Below are 21072 nucleotides of genomic sequence, written 5' to 3'. Positions count from 1 at the left end.
GATACAAAATGCCATATTTAGTCATCATTCTCTCTTGTGATGATTTTGCTTCTGAAAGACCTTTTTTTTTCCAACCTGTAAATTTTTTCTTCAACATGATTTTAGCTGAAGGCTGTAATCAAGGTGAGATATGCCTGTTACTTCTCTAACAGCAAGATACTGCTTTCCTGAATCTTTGTCTTTGTCAGTTGCCCTTTTTAAAGCAACTGGAGTGAGTGGCTCCTGTTCATCATGGTGGCACTTTGGTCTTTCCCAAGGGGTTTCAGCTAATTCAGGACCTATCTTTTTTTTTTTTTTTTTTTTTTTTTTTTTTTTGACAGGCAGAGTGGACAATGAGAGAGAGAGACAGAGAGAAAGGTCTTCCTTTTCCGTTGGTTCACCCCCCAATGGCTGCTGTGGCTGGTGCGCTGTGGCCGGCGCACTGTGGCCGGCGCACCGCGCTGATCCGTAGCCAGGAGCCAGGTGCTTCTCCTGGTCTCCCATGCGGGTGCAGGGGCCCAAGCACTTGGGCCATCCTCCACTGCACTCCCGGGCTATAGCAGAGAGCTGGCCTGGAAGAGGGGCAACCGGGACAGAATCCGGCGCCCCGACCAGGATTAGAACCCAGTGTGCCAGTGCCGCAGGCGGAGGATTAGCCTATTGAGCCGCAGCGCCGGCCTCCTGTCTTGTTTTAAATGAGTAATTCACATTATACTTTAAAAAGTGCCTCAAACTGTGGGTGCTTGTATTGACATTCATGCTTCATGGAAAAATGCGTGTCAGTTCAGTGCTTACTAACTGCAGCCACATACAGTCCATGAGTTTAGCTAGTAGTGTGCTGGCCCAACTCTCCTGATGTGATACATGTGTAACAGAGACATGGCCAACTGTAGATGGCCAAGCCTACAACTTCTTTTTTAAAGATTTAAAAAATTTTATTTGAAAATCAGTTACAGAGAAAGAGAGACAGAGGCAGACAGAGAGATATCTTCCATCTGCTTGTTAACTCCCCAGATGGCCAGAGTTGGGCCAGGCTGAAACCAGGAGCCAGGAGCCTCCTGTGGGTCTCCCATGTGGGTGCAGGGGCCCAAGCACTTGGGTCGTCTGCTGCTGCTGCTTTCCCAGGCACATTAACAGGGAGCTGGATCAGAAGTGGAGCAGCTGGGGCTGGAACTGGTACCCACATGGATGCTGGTCTTGTAGGCGGTGGCCTAACCTGCTGCGCCACAATTCCAGCCCCTCCAATCCTACATCTTAATGGAGGTTGATTAGCTTTTTTTTATTTTATTTTAAACTTTAAACTTGTTTGAAACCTGCCCAGTGCTATATATCAGACTATAGCACTCTGAGGCCGGCTTCAGTATCACTTTTCCTGCTTGTATGACCACCACCAGCAGCATTCTGGGGACGGGAGGGCTGATTTGCTTTCACTTTCACTGAGGAATCCATCCTTCATGTTTGCAAAAACAAAAATTTCCATTTAGTTTTGAGTGATTTGCACGAAGACAAGATCAACCTCTATGCTGACACTACATAACTATATTATGAATGAGCGCCACTATTTTTGTTTACAAGTAACAGTGCATTTCCTGTCTCCACCTTCTTTGGCTTCAGTTATTGCTATTAATTTAAGTTCTTAAAAAGGGAAAAAGTGGAGCACTGAAATAGAAAATGTAAAATAAGCCAGGGAAGTAGCAGAGAAATCAAATTACCTTGCTCAGAATCCGGGCATTTTAGGAGTAACTTGTCTAAAATCAGTTTAATGGAAAAATATCAGCCAAGGTGGTGAAAATTGGTCACCGTGTCTGTAGGCCTCCTGGGTCTGCTGAGAAAGGAAGAGAGGAGAGAGCCTTTCAGTTGGTTAGAGCCACTGAGATCAGGTTTGTTAAAGTACAGTGTCGACCGTCAAACCAAACAGAAGTTTTAGGTTTTATATTCTCCTGACTCCATCATTAGGAAACTTGGACCCAAGTGAGGAAACCAGTAAAAACAACTTGGCACTTTACCATTCGTGGCCAAAAGCCAGAGACCCCAGATATCAGTGCCATTGGTTATGGTGACAGATTTTCCAATTCAGAGTTCTGTAGTGTGACAATGTGTTGGCTGGTGTTTAGGGTGATAATGAGAGCACGCATCTAAAACGTAGCCTGAACCCCAGGCACCACATCCCTGCTAGTATTATTTTCTAGGATTCATTTATTTGAAAGGCAGAGTTACAGAGAAGGGAAGCGGTGGTGATCTCCTTTGGCTGATTTACTCCCTAAATGGCCTCATGGCCAGGGCTGGGCCAGCTCAGGAGTCTGGAGCTTCATCAGGGTCTCCCACTGGGGTGGCAGGGGCCCACGCATCTGGGCCATCTTTCACTGCTTTCCCAGGCGCATTAGCAGGGAGCTGGACGGGAAGCGGAGCAGCCAGGGGCGTCCCAGCGACTTAACCCAATGCACCACCCGACAGCCCCCTCTGATTTCTAAGGATGAGAAATGGAGAAGGAAATCTGAGTTGCAGACGGCTCGTGCCTCCGTTTTTCTGCCCTCAGTACAACTGCCTTAACTTCGTGGGTTTTCTTGGCTAAGGAGGCTCGCCTTCATCTAAAAACTCGACTTCAGCTTCCAGAAGCCCCCGGCCTGCGAGGGCTGCAGGTCCAATCCTTTCTTATGCATCAATAAGGAATTAGGGTGACCCCTCTGAGGGGGAACAGTTTGAGGGCGCCTGTCGGTTCCAGTCCTTGTGTGCCATAACGACGATCAAGAGCATCTTGCAAAAGATCCTATACACAAAAGTTGTGTAATGCTACAAGCCACTCTTCTTGGGAGCCGTGAGAAGGGCGGCCTTGTTCCGACTACCTGCCCCAGCAGGGCCCGCAAAGGCCAGATTCCAACCCCTCTCCTCTGTCTGCCCCCCCAGCTCTGTGCCTGGGACCCCAGCCCCGGCCGCTGCGCGCCACGCCGGGCACCCGACCGAGCGCCGGGCGGCGGCGGCCCCGCCCCGCGGCGGCTCCGCGCCTGCGCACGGGGCCCAGCGCGAGCGTTCCTGCCCGGCCCACGTTCCTCCCGCCCCGCCCGGCCCGCGCGCCTGCGCGCCGGCTGGGAGGAACGCGGTGTCGCGGCCTCGCGGGTGGGCGGACGCGCGCGCGCCCGCGGCGAGGGGGAGGCGGCCAGGCGGCGGGAGGCGGGCCGCGCGCGCCGGTGGGAAGCGTCCGGCTGCCACAGCGCCAGCTCCGTCGTAGTCGCTGCCGCCCGGGTCCCGCTCGCCCCTCCTCCCGCTCCCCCCGCCCGCCGCCGCCCGGGCGCATGCGCCGCCGGAGCGCGAGGGTCGGCTTCGGGTGTGTGGTGGCGGCAGAGCGGAGCTGCGAGGCCCGAGAGTCAGAACCTGGGGGAGAGGGATGGTCTCTGCACGGGGGGGAGCCGGAGGAGCCGCCGCCGCTGCCGACGCCACCGCCGCAGCCGCCGCCGCCGCCGCCCCGGCGCCCGCCTCCCGGCGCTGACGGTCTCGTACGAAGCCGGCGAGGGGGAGCCAGCAGCGGCGGTCGCCGGCACGCCGCCCAGCATGGTCCGGGAAACCAGGCACCTCTGGGTGGGCAACTTACCGGAGAACGTGCGGGAAGAGAAGATCATCGAGCATTTCAAACGGTGAGTGACACGAGGCCCCCGGGCCGCGCTCGCTCGGCGGGCGCCGCTCCCAGCCCCGGCCCGTTGCCGGCCCCTCCCGGTGCGCGGGGTAGCCGAGGAGCGGCCCCGGCCCCAGACCCGCGGAGCGGCGGCGGCGCTCGCGCGGGCCGACCCCGCCGGCCGCTCGCCCGTCCGCGTCGCGGCGCTGGGCCTCGGACGCCGGCGGCGCCCGGGGAGGAGGCTGCGGGGCCCGGCCTCCGCGCCGCCGGCGGCCCGAGGGTGCCCTCGGCGGGGGCGCGTCCCTGCGCCCGGGCCCGGGCCCGCCGGGCGGCCGCCGCTCGTGTAGACCGCGGGCGGGCAGCGCGGGGACCGCTCGCGGCGCCCTGGCGGGCCGGGCCGCCGGCGCCGTCTCCCTGATGTCGAGAATCAGGTGGCGGGGAGAGCCGAGCGTGGCGCCACGCCGGGATGTCGGCTCTCCCCGGCTCCCCGCGCGCGGGTGCGGGTGCAGCCGCCGGGTCTCTTTGTGCAGCGCCTGCGTGCGGGGCTGACAGGCCCGGGGCGGCCCGCAGTGTGCGCCTCCGGCCGTGCAGCGAGTCGGGGAGCTTACGGGGCGTCCCTATTAGTGAGTCAGCCTGGGAAAAGTGGGCCGAGCCGCTCCGCGGGCGACACGGAAGCAGCGGCCGCAGAGCGCCGCCGCCTCGTCCGTGGAGGAGCCCTGCTGCTGTCGGTGGCTGCTGTTACTGGGCATTAAATCCTCGCCGCTGGGGCGCGCGTGTGCGCGTGTCCGCGTGTGAAAAGGCGCCGGCGATGGTGAGGCCATTGAGGAGCGGGCGGCGCGCGCCTCCCGGCCGCCCCGCGTCTGCGGCGCCGGGCGCGGGCGAGGCTCCGCGCGGCCCTGGGAAGCGGATGGGAACTTTTTCTGGCTGGCGCTGCTCCACCCCTTACCCGCCCCCCAGCCCTCCCCTCCCCTCGTCAGTGTTTTGGTGGAAAAAGCATTCCGGGGCAGGTTCCCGCAGTGGGAAGACCGGCGGGACGCGCTCGGCTCCGTGTGCTCGCGCGCTCGGTCGGGGCGTCGCTGCATGGGAAATTCGCAGGCTGCGACGCGCAGACACGTGCGCTGCAGCAGCGGGCCCTCCGCCCGCGGCCAGACGTGCCACTTGGCGTGATGCAGATGCGAGGGACGGGGTGCGCTTCTGCCCGGCAACTGGACGCTGCTGCCCGAGGAGGGTGCAGGGACGGAGGGGGGGAGCCTCCGAGGCAGGGCCGGAGGTTTGAGGTGGACGGTGCTGCGGTCCGGCTCGTGTGAATGACTCTAAAATGGCGGCCAGGACCCACTTTCTGTGGGAATCGGCGGAGCCGATCTCCATGCACCGGGGAGGAGGGGGCGCCCTGGAAAGCGAGCGGCGGTCTGCAGCGGCGGCGTCGTAGGGCTCGGCGGGCGCGCTGCTCGCGGCGGCACTACGGAGAGTCTGCCTCTGGCAGAGCGAAAGCAGATGCTGGGGTCGGGTCGTGTGTCCCCGCATCCCCTTTAATTTAAAGGCGACTCTCTTTTCCATTTCTAAGCATTTTTTTTTAGTCCATTGAATAGTTGTTTTTTTTTTTAAACGGGCTTAAAGACTCAACGTACACCGGAGAAGAGTCTCACCTTCACCCATACCCTGCGATTCCTTAGCACTCCCCCCAACCGATCTCTCTTTGGTTTCTTGTTTATCTTTCTGCATGTGCAAGAGATGTTCTTGCTGATCCAGCTATGAAGCTAAGTGGACCTTGTTTGGAGGAATTCAGACCTTCCATCCCTATTGTGAAATACGTTTTGTAAAATGCGTGATTGCTACTGGAAGGGAAAACTAAATTGGTCATTTAAATGATAAAGAAAAAACAGCAGTTATCAGAATAATGGTTCTGCAAGATACTTAACATTCACCTCTAGTGTCTTCAAGAAATCAGAATGAGAAAGCATGCAATACCTACATGGAAACAAGTTTAAGTGTCTGCTTTTACCCTTCTCCCTAGCTGATTGCAGCATTAACTAATAACTGTTTTACAGGATTAGGAGGTGTACACTGGGAATACATAATATAAAATGTATTTAAGGTGAATGTTCTTTTAACAGTGATTAGGCTTTTGTAGTTATTTGGATTTTTAAAGAAGACTAAGCTAGACAGCTGTGGGGGCAGGGCAGCTTAGAGACATTTTAAGGGGAGAAATAAAGGCGGGTCAGTATTTTTAATTTATATTTTAATCAGTGTTTCAGGTGGACAATAGATTGAGGGAGGGATGCTGATTGGGCTTTTTTCTTCTCAGTGCCAGAAAAAACCAAATCCTAAAAATGTAATGAGAGCATTTTTAGAAATTGACTGCAATAACAGTCTATTGTGTTCATTGTCTTTACTGGTTTCAGTATGTTGATTAAAATAAATTAAACAAGGATTAGTTCTGAATCTGTGTTTTAGTTAACAAAGATTCATTACAGGGGCACAATAGAGAAAGTCCTTTCCTTTGTATGTTAGCAGGGTTGAAGGGGGAAGGGAGGAGTTACACAACAATTGGTTGCTGTCTTTTGGCTGTGAGAGAGGTGTGTGCAAAGGCAGCTCCTTGAATTAGAATGACCCAATGAATAGAACCCTTGAAAGATGTTACACCTTATTTTCTTTATGCCTTACTTTCAAATTTTTAGTAACATTATGTTCTTCCTAGCCACCCCTCAGTTTTAGAAACTAAAGATTATGCATTGATTGAGCAATGTAACCCCTTATGTAAACATTTTGTTAAAGAATGAGACCTAAAATTTTGCTTTTGCTAATTAAAAGAAAATTTAGAGCTTTATTTGTTTATTTCAAAGTCAGAGTTATAGAGAGAGGGAGAGACAGAGAGAGATCTTCCATCCTCTGGTTCTCTTTCCAAATTGCCGCAATAGCCAAGGCTGGGCCTGGCCAGAGCCAGGAGCTGCTTCCAGGTCTTCCATGTGAGTAGCAGGGGCCCAAGAACTTGGGCTGTCTTCTGCTGCTTTCCCAGGCCATAAGCAGGGAGCTGGATCAGAAGCAGAGCAGTTGGGTTTTAAACTGGTGTCCATAAGGGATGCCGGCATTGGCCGAGGGCAATGGCTTTACCCATATCGCCACAATGCCAGCACCATTTAAAATGTTTTTAACAGTGGTTTTCCTGAGTTTTAAGTAGGTGGAATAAATGTTACGTGTTGCGTATATTCAGATCCTCACTTCTGGGATACTAGATAAATTAATATTGATGAATTTCCTTGTCCTTATTTTATTATAAAAAAAGATGGGGGTCAGCACTGTGGTGTAGTGGGTAAAGCCACTGCCTGCAGTGCCAGCATCCCATATAGGTGCCGGTTCGAGTCCTGGCTGCTCCACTTCCGATCCAGCTCTCTGCTATGGCCTGGGAAAGCAGTGGAAGATGGCCCAAGTCCTTGGGCCCCTGCACCCACGTGGAGAACCTGGAAGAAGCTCCTGGCTCCTGGCTTCAGATCAGCACAGCTCCAGCCTTTGAGGCCAACGGGGGAGTTGGAAGACCTCTCTCTCTCTCTCTCTCTCCCCACCTCTCCTCCTCTCTGTGTAACTCTGATTTTCAAATAAATAAATGAATCTTTAAAAAAATAATTTTGACTTAAATTTCAATCATTGTGGCATACTGCATTGCTTCATTGTTCTATTTAGACCTGAGGGTTTCTATGGAACGGCCTCTTGATTTTGAATATCCTGGTTTTGAATATCTATTTTCATGATAGGTTTTGCATATTAAAATTAAAGCAAAATTCATAGTTATCCTGAAATAGCACTAAAAGTTAATACAGAATGCTTAAATTGTGTATTTTATTTTCTGAAAAGGATGCTTTTAGTGGGTTGGAAGAAAATGCAGGGTCAGCACAGGGAAGAATGATGGTGTTTGACTGGAGTGGGCATTTTTGTTGTTTCTTCCTAATTTTTTGTTTGCTTATTTGAAAGTCAGAGAGAGACTTCTAATTGCTGATTCATTCCCTAAATTCCTGCAACAGCCAGGGTGGGACCAGGTCAAAGGCAGGAGCGGGGAACTCACTCTGGGTTTCTCACATGGGTAGCAGGAACCCAGTCACTTGCGCTGTCACCAGTTTTCTATGGTCTGCATTAGTAGGAAGCTGGAATTAGGAGAGGAGCTGGGTATCAAACCCAGACTTTCCATTATGGGACATGGGCATCTCAACTACTAGGCTAAGTGCTTGCCCTATAAAATATTTTTGAAATCCATGCATATAAAGGTTTTAAAAAAGGTTCATGGACAATGTGTACTACGCAAAAGTATTTCAAAAAAGTTTTTGCAACAAAAAACTTTTGAGTTTCCATACACTAAAACCCAACTGTATTTCACAAAAATTATGTGGCTTCTAATAAGACAAATAATAGGTTCTTAAGTAGCCTAAACAGTGTCTAACATGAAGATATACATATCCCTGCAGTTTGTTGCTGAACTAAAACTCTTATGCCGGGTGTGTAGGGTAAGAAGTAATGTCTTCCAGAGTGCTTGTTAGGGCACAGAGGGATCGTAGCTGTCCCCAGTTCAGATCCAGCTTTCTGTGTGGTGGGCAGCAGCACTTGATGGTTTCTGCCGCCCACGTGGGAGACTGGGGTGGAGCGCCTGGCTTTGGCCTGGCCCAGCCCCAGCCATTGCAGGCATTTGGGGAGTGAACCAGCAGATAAAAGATCCCCTGTCACTTTGCCTTTCAAAAAAATAAAAGTTTCCCATTTGATTTTTCCCCAAAATGTTCCTTAACTGTAAGGAATTCTTGAACTGTAACCACTCTAATTAGTTTTCACAGTGCACTATGCTGTTTTCCCTTAAAATGTGAGTTGCTATAAGGCAAATAAAAATAGTATTTTTACATAGACACAACTGATATAAAGATGGTTGGAAATTTACAGATAAGTGTTACTTCATTTAGTCTGTTGTTCAGCAGGCTAATACTATCTATTTCAAGGTGCCGAATAACATTTGGATTATCTAGTAACAAAATTTGTCATATACTTTGCAGTGAAAAGATGTTCTTGATGTAAAATTCTAAAGTATTCCAATATTCAGTTTCAGATTATTCCCCCTATGTGTGTCCCTGTCTGCCAAATTGAAAATTAGCATACATTAAAAAAACAGTAGAATGGCTTTATAAAATCTCCATTTAAAAGGTGAACGTTTGTCCTGGTGGTTCATTGCTTGTATCCCACATAGGAGTACCTATGTTTGACACCTAACTCAAGGTTTCTGCCAGTGCAGGCTCTGGGAGGCAGTGTTGATGATTCAAGTGGGTGGATTCCTGCAACCCACATAGCAGACTTGGATTGAGTTTACAACTCTTGGTTTCTGCCCCACCCAGTCCTGAACACTGTGGGCATTTGGGAGGTGAACCTAACTTGGGTGACTTTTTGAAAGAATTACATACAATTTGATTGTAGAAATGAATTCGACTCTAGCATATTTATTTAGTTTTAGATTTACTTATTATTTATTTGGAAGGCGGAATGACAGGGAGACACACAGAGATCTTCCATTTGCTGTTTCACTCCCTAAATGCTGCAATAACCAGGGTTACACCCAGGTAAAAGCCAGGAACTGGGAGTTCCTGCATTGCTGTTCGTTCTGTAGTACTCCCAGTTAGGAAACATTTAAAAAAAGATTTATTTATGGCCGGTGCCGCGGCTCATTAGGCTAATCCTCCGCCTTGCGGCGCCGGCACACCGGGTTCTAGTCCCGGTGGGGGCGCCGGATTCTGTCCCGGTTGCCCCTCTTCCAGGCCAGCTCTCTGCTGTGGCCCGGGAGTGCAGTGGAGGATGGCCCAAGTCCTTGGGCCCTGCACCCTATGGGAGACCAAGAGGAAGTACCTGGCTCCTGCCATCGGATCAGCGCGGTGCGCTGGCCGCAGTGGCCATTGGAGGGTAAACCAACGGCAAAGGAAGACCTTTCTCTCTGTCTCTCTCTTACTGTCCACTCTGCCTGTCAAAAAAATTTTTTTATTTTATTTTACTTGAAAGAGTTACATAGAGAAGGAGAGGCAGAGAGAGAGGTCTTCATTCCGCCGGTTCACTCCCCAATTGGCCGCAGTGGTCGGAGCTGCGCCAGTCCGGAGCCAGGAGCTTCTTCTGGGTCTCCCACGCGGGTACAGGGGCCCAAGGACTTGGGCCATCTTCTACTGCTTTCCCAGGCCATAGCAGAGAGCTGGATCGGAAGTGGAGCAGCCAGGACCTGAACTGGTGCCCATATGGGATGCCGGCACCTCAGGCAGCGGCTTTACCTGCTACTGCCACAGTGCTGCCCCCCAATTAGGAAATATTGACACAGCCTTCCCACCCCAGTTCACAGACCTCACTTCAGTGGTGCCAGCTGTCACAGGTCTCCTTTGCTGGCCCAGCGTCCCACTCAGTGCTACTTGATGCCTGCAGTAGTCATGAGTCCTCAGTCTCCTTCCATCTGCAGCAGTTTTCTGTCTTGCAATTCTCATGAGCCTGAGAGTTTTCAGTGTAAGTGTGTCTTTCTTCAGGATGATCTTCCACCCGAGGCTGTCTGGTACTGCCTAATGGCAGATCAGGGATTCCACAGAGCTGATGCTGTGCCCTTCTCAGAGTATACCAGGAGACGGACCGTATCCATCATTTCCCTATTTGATGAGTGTTTAGTGGGGAGATTTTCTGATATTATGCTGATAGTATCTGCTTATGAGGCCGACACCTTCATCCTTAGCACCTGTTGATAACATACCACTGTGATTGCTGCCAGATGGTGATTCTTACTGTGATTCCTCCTACATTTATTCTACATAGGCAAGAACTAACTAATTTCCTTTGAGTCATTTTCCCTGTTTTTCCTCCCTTTGGGACTTAATCCTGTGCTTATTTATTTTGATATTAAAATCATCCTAGACTTGACTGGTGGGAACTCTTTAAACCAACTCTCTGTGGTATCTTCCCATCATTTTGGATATTTCTTCATTCCTGGCACAACAGAAGCTCTTTTTGTATTTTACTTGTCCCAGTCCTGAAATCAGTCATTTCTCCAAGAAACCCTGGTTTGTTTAGTGTGGGTGTCATGAGCAGATCCTGTTTATAAGAAGTAGGTCCTTTGTATGAATTGTATCTTTCCACAGTGTCGAGCTTTCTTAATGAATCACGTTAATTTAGCTGTGAGCTTTGTGGGCTTCACTGGATATGCAGTCACTTCAGGTGCTCTCCATTTCATTCATTAGTGATGGGGTCGAATTGGTAAGCGATGTGATGTCATAGCGGTCTCTAGTATACATCAGCCATATACTTTTTTTTTTTTTAAGATTTATTTACTTATTTGAAAGGCAAGGGTGAGAGAGAGAGAGAGAGAGAGAGAGAGAGAGAGAGAGAGATCGTCCATCCACTAGTTCACTCCCCAAATGGCTGCAATGGCCAGTGCTGAGCCCAGGCCAAAGCCAGGAGTCTGGAATTCCATCCAGGTCTCTTACTTGGTGTCAGGGGCCAAGTACTTGGGCCACCTTCCAGTGCTTACCCAGGCACCTTAGCAGGGAGCCGGATTGGGAGTGAAGCAGCTGGAACTATAACTGGTGCTTGTATGGGATGCTGGTATTGTAGGTGTTGGTCCAGCCTGCTGTGCCACAGCGATGGCCTCCATATATTAACTAATATGTGTGTCATGTTATTTAACACATATAGTAAGAAAGAAGAAAATAAGGTTAATGAACAGGTAAGTCCAAGAGAGACAGAGTATGTCTTTGGAGAGTTTCAGACATTGATCCTCCCCTTGCAAGGAAGTTAGCAATGAGTCAGTCAGAGCCTTTGGTGAATTCCCTGGGTGTCCATAGTAGCAGATTTCACAGACTATCTTAAATTCTGATTGATAGTGCCATGTCTGCTCTGGAGGGCCAGGTATTCATTCATTCACCCCCACCACCACCACCCCCCCCCACCCCCCCCCCCCCCGGTCTCTGTCTCTTTCTTTCTCAGATCTGCCTTCTGTTGCTTCACTCTCCTCTCCAAATACCCCCAACAGCCAGGGACTGGACCAGGTTGAAGCCTGAATCTAGAAACTCCATCCAGGTCTCCCACATGAGTAGCAGGGGCCCACGTACTTGAGCCATCACTACTGCCTCCCTTGGCACACATTAGCAGATAGCTGGAATCAGGAGCAGACCTGGTACTTGACCAAGGCATTTGGTTAAGGGATGTAGGCGTCACACAGATCAGTCCTTCATCGTCTAGATCCAAGGTGTGATTGGTTATGCTTTAGTTTTCATTAGTTGTGTTCTTGGATGTGGTTTGATTGTGCTCTCCTGGGTGTTGGTAAACATGTTTTAAATTTTGTTTGAATTTTGTGGTGCTTCTGATCCAGCTCCCTGCTGATGCTCTTGGGAAAGCAGCAGAAGATGGCCCAAATGCTTGGACCCTTGTATCCATTTGGGAGACCCAGGTGAAGCTCCTAGGTCTCAGTCATGGCCCAGTCATAGCCATGGCAGCCATTTGAGGGGTGAACCAGTGGATCAAAGACATCACTTTCTATCTTTGCACACACACCTTCCCTCCCCACCTTTTAACTCTGCCTATCAAATAAAGTAAATCATTAAAAAAATTTTGTCTTAAATACTTCAAAATTCTGTGTCAACATGGAGCCAATCTTACTTTATACAGTAGATATTTAAATATTTATTCATTTATTTGAAAGAGTTACAGAGGTGTTTCATCCTCTAGTTCACTCCTCAAATGGCCACAATGGCTAGAGCTGGCCAATCTGAAGCCAGGAGCTTCCTCTGGGTCTCCAGGTCTCTCATATGGGTGCAGAGGCCCAAGCACTTGGACCGTCTTCCACTGCTTTCCCATGCCATAGCAGAGAGCCAGAGCAGAAGTGGAGCAGCCAGGGCTTGAACTGGCACCCATATGGGATGCCGGCACTGCAGTTGGTGGCTCTACCCTCTACACAACAGGGCCAGTGCTGTGGTGTAGCAGGTAAAGCTGCTGCCGCCTGCAATGCCAACATCCCATGTGGGTGCCAGTTTGAGTCTCGGCTGCTCCCCACTAACATGCCTGGGAAAGCAGCAGAAGATTGCCCAAGTTCTTGGGTCCCTACACCCACATGGGAGACCCCAAAGATTCCAGCTCCTGGCTTCAGACTAGACCACCTCCAGCTGTTGCGGCCATGTGGAGAGTGAGCCAGCAGCTGGAAGATCTCTCTCTCCCTATCTATAAATGCTGCCTTAAAAAAAAAAATGAGGGCCAGTGCTGTGGCAAAGCTGGTAAAGCTGCTGCCTGCAGCCAGCATCTCATGAGTGCTGGTTCATGTCCTGGCTGTTCCACTTCTGATCCAGCTCTCTGCTATGGCCTGGGAAAGCAGTGGAAGATGGCCCAGGTCCTTGGGCCCCTGCACCTGCATGGAGACCCAAAGGAGGCGCCAGGCTCCTGGCTTTGCAACGACAGCTCTGGCCTTTGTGACCATTTGGGGAGTGAACCAGCAGATGAAAGACCTGTCCATCCGTGTGTCTGTCTGTCTGTCTGTCTGTCTCTCTCTCTCTTTCCACCCCCTCCCTCCAACTCTGCCTGTCAAAAAAAATAAGTAAATTTTTAAATAAAGTAAATCTTAAAAAAAAAAAAAAAAAGACTTGGGATGGATGATGCTGGTGTTCCGTATTGGAGTGCTTGGGTTTGAGTCCTGATTCCAGCTTCTTGCTAATGCAAAATATGGGAGGCAGTGGTGATGGTTCCTGCCAGCTCTGCAGGAGATACAGCTTGGATTCCTAGCTTGGGCTTTAGCCTCCGGCCCAGGGCAGTTGAAGGCATTGGGGAATGAACTGTGGATGTGAGGGAGTGTGCTCTCTAGTGCTTGCATGCTGTCTCTCTCTTTTTTTTTTGAAAGCAAACCAAGATCTGGGTCCTCAGTTTGCCTATTGCTGCAGAGCTGTGTGTGTTACATGAACATACACCTCTGAGTCACATGATTTCAAACTCTGGGTTCATGTATATTCTAGTACATGAGTTCTTTCTAACCTCCCCATTTCCTTGTTTGTAAATCCCTTCTCAGACAGCAAGAAACTTGACTCCCAGTCTGTTTCCCATTATTTGTTCTTCCTTTTCTTTTTCTTTTTTTCCCAAATTCGTATTCATTTGAAAGAGAGTTACCAAGAGAGGTAGAGCCAGAGAGAAAGAAAGGTCTTCTTTCTGCTGGTTCACTCCCCAACTGACCACAATGGCCAGAGTGGAGCTGATCTGAAGCCGGGACCCAAGAGCTTCTTCCTGGTCTCCCACGTGGGTATACGGGCCCAAGCACTTGGGCCATCTTTGCTGTTTTCCCAGGTCGTAGCAGAGAGCTGGATTGTAAAAGGAGCAGCTGGGGCTTGAACCGGTGCCCATATGGGATGCCGGGACTGCAAGCTGGGGCTTTAAGGCACTGTGCCACAGTGCCGGCCCCCCATTATTCATACCTTTACCAGTTGCTCAATTTTGTGTTCATGTAACTATTATCCTACTGCTCTGCTTCCTCCTCTGCTACATCTGGGTGCATTGACCCTGTTGCCCCTGCATGACATCCTTTGTCTATACTCTCTTGGAGCAGAGGGGGCAAAGAAAGGGAAAGATGGTGGGGCCACGAGTAACTTGTGTATTTTTGCCCTATTCTCTCCTAAGAGGCAAATTGTGGTTGAATGGACAGCCTACTTGCGGTGCCATTTAAAGCAGCCTCACTTGTAAGATTTTAGTTTGGTTTTCTACTTCTTCTTGCATTGTAACTTTCCCTGTGGCCTGGGCTTAATCACTGGATCAGTATGAACTTTATCGTATGCTGAGTCATGCAGAAGAGGTGGTAGTGAGAAGGGCGTTCATTTCTCAGGAATAATATTAGGAATCATTGCTGCATTTATTTGGATGTCAACCTCTCACTTTATGTGGTATCTCAGCTAAAAGTTTTGTGGCCCTACTTGCCTCTCTGTTTCTCTCTTCCTCCCTCTCATTGCTCTTGCCCCTTTCTTTTTTATTTTTTTATTTTTATTTTTGACAGAGTGGACAGTGAGAGAGAGACAGAGAGAAAGGTCTTCCTTTTGCCATTGGTTCACCCTCCAATGGCTGCCGCAGCCGGCACACTGCGGCTGGCACATCGCGCTGATCCGAAGCCAGGAGCCAGGTGCTTCTCCTGGTCTCCCATGGGGTGCAGGGCCCAAGCACTTGGGCCATCCTCCACTGCACTCCCTGGCCACAGCAGAGAGCTGGCCTGGAAGAGGGGCAACCGGGACAGAATCTGGAGCCCCGACCGGGACTAGAACCTGGTGTGCCGGCGCCGCTAGGCGGAGGATTAGCCTGTTGAGCCGCGGCGCCGGCCAAGTTTTATTATTTTTTAAAAGGTTTTTAATTTTATTTATTTGAAAAGTAGAATTGCAGAGAGAAGAGACAGAGACAGAGAAAGATGTTCCATCTGCTGCTTTGCTCCCCTAATGGCTTCAACAGCAGGAGCTGAGCCAGGCTGACGCCAGTATCCAGGAGCTCTGTCTGGGTCTTCCATGTGGTGGGCAGGAACACAAGTCCTTGGGCCATCCTCTGCTGCCTTCCCAGGCGCATTAGCAGGAAAGTGGAGTGGAAGCAGAGTATCATAGACTTGAACCAGCATTCTGACATGGGATGCATATGTCTCATATAAAATCATTTACAAAATTGTTTCCTACTAAATCTGCATAAAATGTTTGTATAAAATTGTTTTTTATACAGTGTATGGCACTATATAAAAAATTATTTTTCTAGGTCTAGTGTTGTGGTGCAGTAGGTTAAGCTGCTGCTTGCAACACTGGCATCCCATATAAGCACTGGTTCAAGTCCTTGCTGCTCCACTTGCAGCCCAGCTCCCTGCTAATGTACCTGGGAAAACAGTGGAAGATGGCTTGAGAGCACGGACCCCTGCCACCCATGTGGGGGATTAGATGGAGTTTCAGGCTCCTGGCATTGGCCTGGCCCTGGCCCAGCCCTCGTGACTGCTGCAGACATTTGGAAGATCTCTATTGCTCCCTCTCTCTTTGTAACTCTGCCTTTCAAATAAGTAAACTTTTTTAAAAGGATTTTTTTATAAAGATGTTTTCCTCTCTTAAGTAATGGTGCCTGGCTGTGCTCTGAATAATTTCACACTCAGGGCTTTACTGAGAACAGAAGCATTTTCCAAAGTCACATTTATCAAGTGTTCAGGTACAGGAAGCTAGGCAGTCACCATGAATTCAGGAAACAGAGAAGGGGTATAGTTTATAGGTTGAATTACGCTTATTCTCAGTTTTCAAGTTTTCTTAAACTCTTTCTAATTAGAAGTCATAAAAATGTAATCTGTTATGTTTATGACAACTTATTTGCAATAGCCACAAGGTCGATGCAAACCAGTATCCATCACCAAAAGATAGACAAAATGTGTTTATCAGATATATGTTAAACAGATTACATGAGATAGATTATCTTTCAGATTTAGAAAGGAAGCCAGTTCTGACACATGCTCAGTGTGGATAAACTGAAGAAACTTTGCTAGGTGAAATGAGCCCTTGACAGAGGGACAAATATAGTATGACCTATTTACTTGACATACCTAGAGCAGTCACCTCATAGAGACAGCAAGTAGAATAGTGGTGGCTTTCATTTTTACTGTTAGAAGGCCCACTGCAGGGCCGGCGCCGCGGCTCACTAGGCTAATCCTCTGCCTTGCAGCGCCGGCACACCGGGTTCTAGTCCCGGTTCGGGTGCCGGATTCTGTCCCGGTTGCCCCTCTTCCAGGCCAGCTCTCTGCTGTGGCCCAGGAAGGCAGTGGAGGATGGCCCAAGTGCTTGGGCCCTGCACCCCATGGGAGACCAGGATAAGTACCTGGCTCCTGCCATTGGATCAGCGCGTTGTGCCGGCTGCAGCGGCCATTGGAAGGTGAACCAACGGCAAAGGAAGACCTTTCTCTCTGTCTGTCTCTCTCTCACTGTCCACTCTGCCTATCAAAAAAAAAAAAAAAAAAAAAAGGTCCACTGCAGTAAGCAGTCTTGAACAGCTTGCAGACATGCACAACTATATATATATGTAAATTATAAATTATAATTATAAATTATGAAGCAGGTTTCTAGGTGTGTGACTTAGTTTATAACAGGTACTGTCAAATGTCTTCCTGAGAGGTTCTCTAATTTGTATTTCTGTAAACATTATTATGAAAGTACCTATTTTTTATATTCTGGCCATAACAGGTATTATTAAAATTTTTGGTCTTTGTTTTACATGGTATCATTTCAAAAATCTGGGTTTTTAAAATTCTGAATGAAGTTGAGCAATTAAAAAAAAAGATTTATTTATTTGAAAGAGTTACAGAGAGGCATAGGCAGAGAGAGAAAATCTTCCATCTGCTGGTTCACTCCCCACATGGCTGCAACAGCTGGAGCCAGGCTGATCCGAAGCCAGGAGGCTGGAGCTTCTTGCAGGTCTCCCACACAAGTGTAGGGGCCCAGGGACTTGAGCCCTCTTCTACCAGTTTCCCAGGGCATCAGCAGGGAGCTGGATAGGAAGAGGAGCAGCTGGGACTCAAACTGATACCCATATGGGATGCCGGTACTGCAGGCGTTAGCTTTACCCACTATGCCATGGCGCGGGCCCCAGCTGAGCAATTTTTTTGAGATTATGTTTTTTGGTTTGCCATTTGTATATGAGTATATATTTTTAAAGACTTTCTGTTTTGGTTTTGGCCTGTTGCTTAGGTGTCTGTCTTGTAAGAACTTTGTTCTTAGCCGGCGCCGTGGCTCAATAGGCTAATCCTCCACCTTGCGGCGCCGGCACACCGGGTTCTAGTCCCGGTTGGGGCGCCGGATTCTGTCCCGGTTGCCCCCCTTCCAGGCCAGCTCTCTGCTATGGCCAGGGAGTGCAGTGGAGGATGGCCCAGGTGCTTGGGCCCTGCACCCCATGGGAGACCAGGAAAAGCACCTGGCTCCTGGCTCCTGCCAGGATCAGCGCGGTGCGCCGGCTGCAGCGGCGGCCATTGGAGGGTGAACCAACGGCAAAGGAAGACCTTTCTCTCTCTGTCTCTCTCTCTCACTGTCCACTCTGCCTGTCAAAAAAATAAATAAATAAAAAAAAAAATAGAACTTTGTTCTTAGGAAATCACTTCTCTGTATTGCAAGTATTTTTATCCATTTATCTTTTAATATTTTCTATATAGGATTTGACATTTTTATTTGGCTTGATTTATATGGTCTTTTTCTTTATGGCTTAGAGATTTTACATTATGCCAAATCTTTCCTAGTCGCAAGATTTATGTAACAACTCAATATTTATTTTTATTTTTATTTATTTTTGCCAGAGAGATAACAGAAATCAGCAAACTATTAAAAATCCTCTTGTCACCCCTCCATCCCTTTTTTTCCCTCCTTCCTTTCCCCATCCCTCCAGGTAGAGAAATATCTCAAGGTAGTAACTTTTTTTATAATGAGATTAGGGCTTTGTGCTTCACTGCCTGTTGCTGGCATCAGGAATTCTGACTTTTTTTTTTTTTGCAATATTTAGTATTATTTGTACTTAGACTAAAGGAGGAATACGTTAGTTATTTAAGGACAGTTTATGACTCTTTTATATATAAATTCATTTCAAATAAATTTCCAGAAAGGATCTGTATCACCATGAAACAAAAATAGCAGATTTTGGGCTATCATTAGCAATCAGTTACCTTCCAGCCAGGTGTGGTTGAAATAGAAAATGCCTTCCCAGGTTGCCTGGTTATAGGAAATGTGGCCTGCAGCTGATTTACGATGAGATAAGGTAGAAGCTTGTCTCTAAATGTGACAAGTTGTTTTGTTGTTGTTCAGGTACAGTGATAGTCATAATTTTTCTCCTTTTTAAATTAACTTTTTTTCCCCGAAAATGTTTCACATATTTATTACTGAACAAACCCACAAGTCACATCCCCAGTTAAACAAGTCCAGTTCTGCAGACAGTGGTGACATCTCTGCATGGTGTGGTTAGGAAGATGGTATCCTTGATACAGCATAAATACATTTGTGAGCCGAAGTGCAGTTCCTCACAGACACAGCCTGGTTCTTCAACAATGTCTTGTTTTGGAGTTGTACCTGATTTTGTTATCGGTTTTCATCTGAATCCATTGGGGAATGGGGCATTTTTTGTTTGGCCAGGAATCTCTTGATTTTAAACGTCTTGGGGCTGGCATTGTGACGTAATGGGTTAAGCTGCCACCTGCGACACTGAATCCCATATCAGAATCCTGGTGTGGGGATGGCTGGTCTGTTTCTGATGCAGCTCCCTGGGAAGGTGGCAGAGGGTGTCCCAGCTGCTTGGCCACTGCATTCACTTGGGAGATCTGGATGGAGTTCCTGGCTCCTGACTTCAGCCTACCCCAGCCCCAACTATTGTGGTTATTTGGGGGAGGGGGTGTGAACCAGTGGATGGAAGATTTCTTACTGTCTCTGCCTTTCAAATAAATAGAATAAATCTTTAGAAAAAAAAGTCTTGTGAAAAGACATAGTGAGGAAGAGTCTGATAACCTCATCAAAATGGCAGAGAAAAGGAGCAATTTGTGCAGAAGTGTACAATTCAGGTTTTATTATTTTTTTAAAGATTTATTTATTTTATTTTTGACAGGCAGAGTGGACAGTGAGAGAGAGAGAGAGAGAGAGAGAGAGAGAGAGAAAGGTCTTCCTTTGCCGTTGGTTCACCCTCCAATGGCTGCCATGGCCAGCATGCTGCGGCAGGCGCACCACGCTGATCCAATGGCAGGAGCCAGGTGCTTCTCCTGGTCTCCCATGGGGTGCAGGGCCCAAGCACTTGGGCCATCCTCCACTGCACTCCCTATTTTTTAAAGATTTTATGTATGTATTTAAGTGGCAGAGTTTAGGCAGAGAGAGGGAGAGACAGAGAAAGCTCTTCCTATCCACTGGTTCACTCCACAGATCTGTTGAGCTGGGCCAGTCAGGAGCCAGGAGCTTTTTCTGGGTCTCCCACGTCTGGGCCCAACTTGGGCTATTTTCCACTGCTTTCCTAGGCCTTAGCAGAGAGCTGAATTGGAAGAGGAGCAGCAGGGACATGAACCCGGGCCGCAGGCGGAAGCTTAGCCACCATGCTGCGGTGCCCGCTTCACAGTTCAGCTGTTCTACATATATTTAGAGTTGTGCAGCCATCGTTACTAATTTCAGAAATTTTTATACCCTAAAATGAAACTTTGTACCTATTAGCAGTCACTTTCCATTTTCTCTTCAGTCCTTGGCAACCATTAATCTACTTGAATTTTATGGATTGACCAAGTTTGAATTTTTGTATATTTAGAATCATGTGATATGTGACTGGCTTCTTTTTTTAAATTTTTTTCAAAGATTTATTTTATTTATTTGAAGGACAGAGTTAGAGAGAGCGTGAGCTCTTCTATCCTGGGTTTATTCCCCAAGTGGCTGTCAGTGGCTGAAGGTGGGCCAGGAACCTGGAGCTTCTTCCCGGTCTCCCATGTGGGTGCAAGGCCCCAAAGACTTGGGCTATCTTCTACTGCTTTCCCAGGCCGTATCAGAGAGCTGTATCAGCAGTGGAGCAGCTGGGACTCGAACTGGCGCCCAATCGGGATGCCAGCATTGCAGACGGCAGCTTTACTCACTGTGCTACAACGCCAACCCCGACGACTGGCTTGTTTCACTTGGCATGTTTTCACAGTTCACCATTACAGCATATATGAGAACCTCTTTTGCTGAACAATATTCAGTTTTATGGACTGTCACATGTTTTATCCATTCCTTAGTTGATGGATATTTGGCCTTTTTCAATTTTTTGACATGAATTATGTGCATGTTTTTATGTAACCATATATCTTTAATCTTTTGAGTATATTCCTAAGCTCTAGAATTGCTGATAATTATATGAAATTCTGTAACATTTTGAGGAACTTTTTTCCAAATTGGCTGTTCTGTTTTACAGTCTCATCAGTAATGTATGAGGGTCGGGTTTCTCTTCATCCTCATCAGCTGTTATTGTCTTTTTTTTTTCTATTTAGTGAGTGTGAAGTGATACCTCAGTGGTTTTTGGTTTATCTTTCCTTGATGATGTTGTTAAGCATCTTTTTATGTGTTTATTGGCCATTTGTATATCTTTGGAGAAATGTCCAATTATAGTTTTTGCTCATTTAAAAACCTGGATTTTTTGTTTCTCATGGCTGAGCTGTGAAGAGTTCCTTATCAGATATTTAATTTGGGGATATTTTCTCCCATTCTATGGGCTAATGTCTACTTTTGATATGTGCCCTTGATAGAATGAAACCATTAACTTAATTTTTGTCATGTTAGTTAGCTATTGTTTTCAAAGATTTATTTATTTATTTGAAAGGCAGAGTTATATAGAGAGAGAGAAAGAGAAAGGGAGGGAGGGAGGAGAGAGAGAGAGAGATCTTTCATCCATAGATTCACTCCCCAAATGGCCGTGACAGCCAGAGCTGAGTCTGTCTAAAGCCAGGAGCTTTTTCCAGGGTCTCAGAAAGCGCCCAAGGACTTGGGCCATCT

At 48.2% G+C, this 21072-nt stretch overlaps 1 protein-coding gene and 1 long non-coding RNA gene across 4 annotated transcripts in view; both read left to right on the top strand.

Moving 5' to 3' along the window:
• Positions 1-3036: 3036 nt before the first annotated feature.
• SPEN (spen family transcriptional repressor) overlaps positions 3037-21072 on the top strand; it is a 93481-nt gene continuing 75445 nt past the window's right edge. For 2 of the 3 annotated variants that reach the window (XM_051836530.3, XM_051836528.3), the window contains exon 1: positions 3037-3608. In XM_051836530.3, coding sequence (XP_051692490.3) covers positions 3526-3608 — 83 coding nt within the window. In that variant the 5' untranslated portion in view covers positions 3037-3525. The remainder of the gene's footprint in view (positions 3609-21072) is intronic. The other variant, XM_051836529.3, reaches the window with a different exon arrangement.
• On the top strand, positions 4246-7207 carry LOC127488242 (uncharacterized). The gene is made up of 2 exons (XR_016211271.1): positions 4246-4397; positions 6934-7207. It is a non-coding gene; the product is annotated as an uncharacterized LOC127488242 (long non-coding RNA).

Source organism: Oryctolagus cuniculus, chromosome 7 (assembly GCF_051225735.1).
Source record: "Oryctolagus cuniculus isolate XC-2025 breed Fujian yellow rabbit chromosome 7, ASM5122573v1, whole genome shotgun sequence".
Classification (NCBI taxonomy): domain Eukaryota; kingdom Metazoa; phylum Chordata; class Mammalia; order Lagomorpha; family Leporidae; genus Oryctolagus; species Oryctolagus cuniculus.
The sequence above is the reverse complement of the archived record's forward strand: the minus strand, read 5'-3'. Positions and strand labels throughout refer to the sequence as shown.